General features: G+C 57.6%; 1 protein-coding gene across 9 annotated transcripts in view; it reads right to left on the bottom strand.

Moving 5' to 3' along the window:
* tab2 (TGF-beta activated kinase 1 (MAP3K7) binding protein 2) overlaps window positions 1-2,500 on the bottom strand; it is a 35,357-nt gene that overhangs the window by 9,007 nt on the left and 23,850 nt on the right. For 5 of the 9 annotated variants that reach the window (XM_053686295.1, XM_053686318.1, XM_053686298.1 and 2 more), the window contains exons 2-3: window positions 2,143-2,328; window positions 226-1,771 (exon numbers count right to left, since the gene is read on the bottom strand). In XM_053686295.1, the coding sequence (XP_053542270.1) occupies window positions 226-1,771; window positions 2,143-2,244 (1,648 nt within the window). In that variant the 5' untranslated portion in view covers window positions 2,245-2,328. The remainder of the gene's footprint in view (window positions 1-225; window positions 1,772-2,142; window positions 2,329-2,500) is intronic. The other 4 variants (XM_053686296.1, XM_053686311.1, XM_053686316.1 and 1 more) reach the window with 1 other exon arrangement.

Here is a 2,500-nt window from a genome sequence, read left to right as displayed (position 1 = left end):
GCAGCGCTGAGCGGAAAATAATAATAATAATGATAAAAAAGAAAAACACATATTACTACTACTGTGTAAAAAACATGTAGCAGGCTGGTGTGCAGCAGAGCCTCGGGGAGAAAATCTCCTGCTCTCGCTCTCAGATCACAGTAAAGACCACATACAGTAAATAAATACAGTAAATAAATAAACTGGACACAGGAGGCATGGGAACGTCTAGCTTCGTCCGCTTACCCTGCGTGTATGCGGCGTCGTCAGAGCCCATGCTGGGCCGGCGGCTCTCGGTGGCTCTCAGGTCTCGGTTGGGCGAGAGCGGCTCGGGCAGGCTGATGGCCTCGGGCTCGGGGTAGTGCTGATCGGCGGGCACGCTGAGCATGTTGGTGGGCTCGAAGGTGGGCGACACCACCCCGGGGGACACGGCTGGCGGCTTGTTCGGCGAGACCGTGATTTTGAAGGTGTATTTGGTGTTGGGCTGAGTCACTACCACACGCGGCGAGGTAGCCACGCCTCCCGGCCCCACCGAGCTGCGGGATTTAGGCGGGTGGTGATGGATGTACGCGGGCCCCATGCTGACTTGCCCGCCTAGGCTCCGCCCTCCCGTCACACCGGGAAGGGCGGGGTTGGCAGATATGTAGACTGTGGGCGGGTTCCGAGCGCCGCTCTCGTCCGAAGAGGCGTTGGCGGAGATGTAGAATTTGGGCTGTGAGCGACCAGAAGGAGGGATCAGCGCGCACTCCTCAGACGGCGCCGTCGTTGCAGCGGCGCCGGGAGGAGAGGCGGCGATGTAGACGGTGGGCTGGCTTCGGCTAAGCCCCGCCCCCTCGATGGAGAGCGGAGTGGAGGAAGAGGAGGACGGTGACGGGCAGGACAAGGACCCAGAAGCCGAGGCCGGTCGAGGAGCAGAGGCGGAGCACATCAAGGTCGCTGTGGCGGCGGCAGTGGAGGCGGCTCCGCCCACTCTCTGAGGAGACTCAAGCTTGATCTCGATTTGGTTCTTTCTGGGCCCCGTGGAGATGTTCTGGATGTTGAACTGGCTGAAGGAGGACGCGAGCGAGGGGGCGGCCGCCATCGCCGGTAAAGATGAGGGCACAGACGAGGATGATGATGAGGAGGACGAGGAAGAGGCCTGAGAGGCTGCAGCAGACGGAGCCTGAAAGGCCGAGGGGGGCTGTGGGTTGGTGGGAGAGCTGATGGGCATGTAAACGTGCGAGGTCTGGTGGTGCTGGCCGCCCGGGTGTGAGATCTGGGTGACGTAGGGCCGGATGTAGATGGAGTTGGGGCTGTTGAGGCCGGCCTGAGGCCCGCCGTGGATGTGCAGCGAGGTGGGTGTGTTTCGGCCAGCGTTGGGGGCCAGCGTCACCGTGATGGGGTTAAAACGGGGCGTGGTGGGAAGGGGCATGGCCGAACCCTGACCTTTGACCCCGAGCTGGTACAGGCCGAGGTGCTGCGGAGGCTGTGGCTTTCGCACCTGCTCCATTACGCAGAAGGCGGCGGGTGCGTGTGTGTGAGCGTGTGACTGAGACTCTGCCTGGTAGAAGTCAGAGGCCGGAGCCGGGGGACCGTTGACGGGCCCGTCACTCAGGCTGTGCGAGAGAGTCCTGCTGCCGTTCATCCTGACTGGCTCGCGCTGCACGGCACCATGGGTATTCTGCGACACGCCCACGTTGAGCTGGGTCATGTGATTGCGCAGGTCCGTCACGCTCGGGCTGCCCTCGCTGTACAGGAAGCCGGGACTCACCTGGGTCAGGTACTCACAACACGCTGCCAAGTCGTTCTTATTCTGAGAGAGAAACAGATAGAAAGAGTGTGAGAGAAAACAGAGAGAGAAAGCAGAGAGAGAGCGAGAGAAAGCAGAGAGAGAGCAGAGAGAGCGAGAGAAAGCAGAGAGAGAGAAAGCAGAGAGAGAGAAAGCAGAGAGAGAGAGAGAAAGCAGAGAGAGAAAGCAGAGTGAGAGAAAGCAGAGAGAGAGTGAGAGAAAGCAGAGAGAGAAAGAGAGAAAGCAGAGAGAGAGAAAGCAGAGAGAGAAAGCAGAGAGAGAAGCAGGGAGAGACACAGTCAGTAAGGGTGTGAGAAATTCATAAAAAACAATTTCTCATTATTTTTTTAAAGACCCCCCCTCCCCCATCACCTCCTGTCCAATGCCCCGCCCACCTGTATGACGCACTGAGAGACGACGCCCTCTGGCACTTCTGGAAACTTCTGACGCAGTTGTTGCAGAACTTGAGTGTCAATCTGCTGATTTCCCTGTGCCATTCGGGGAGTGGCAGGACGGAGCGGGGTGGACCTCAGCGCACACACTCATGCACACACACTCGCTCTATCATAGCATCTTCTGTTCTAGAGAGAGAGAGAGAGAGAAGAAGAAAACAATAACAATAATAAGCGTTATCTTTAACATCATATACAACACATGTACATAGCTCCTGGTGTTTTGATTACATTAAATTAAATGCAGCGCCTCCACATCTCTCTCTCTCACACACACACAAACACACACACACACACACAC

Source organism: Ictalurus punctatus, chromosome 2 (assembly GCF_001660625.3).
Source record: "Ictalurus punctatus breed USDA103 chromosome 2, Coco_2.0, whole genome shotgun sequence".
NCBI lineage: Eukaryota > Metazoa > Chordata > Actinopteri > Siluriformes > Ictaluridae > Ictalurus > Ictalurus punctatus.
Note: the sequence above shows the minus strand (reverse complement) of the source record. Positions and strands in the feature narration are given on the sequence as shown.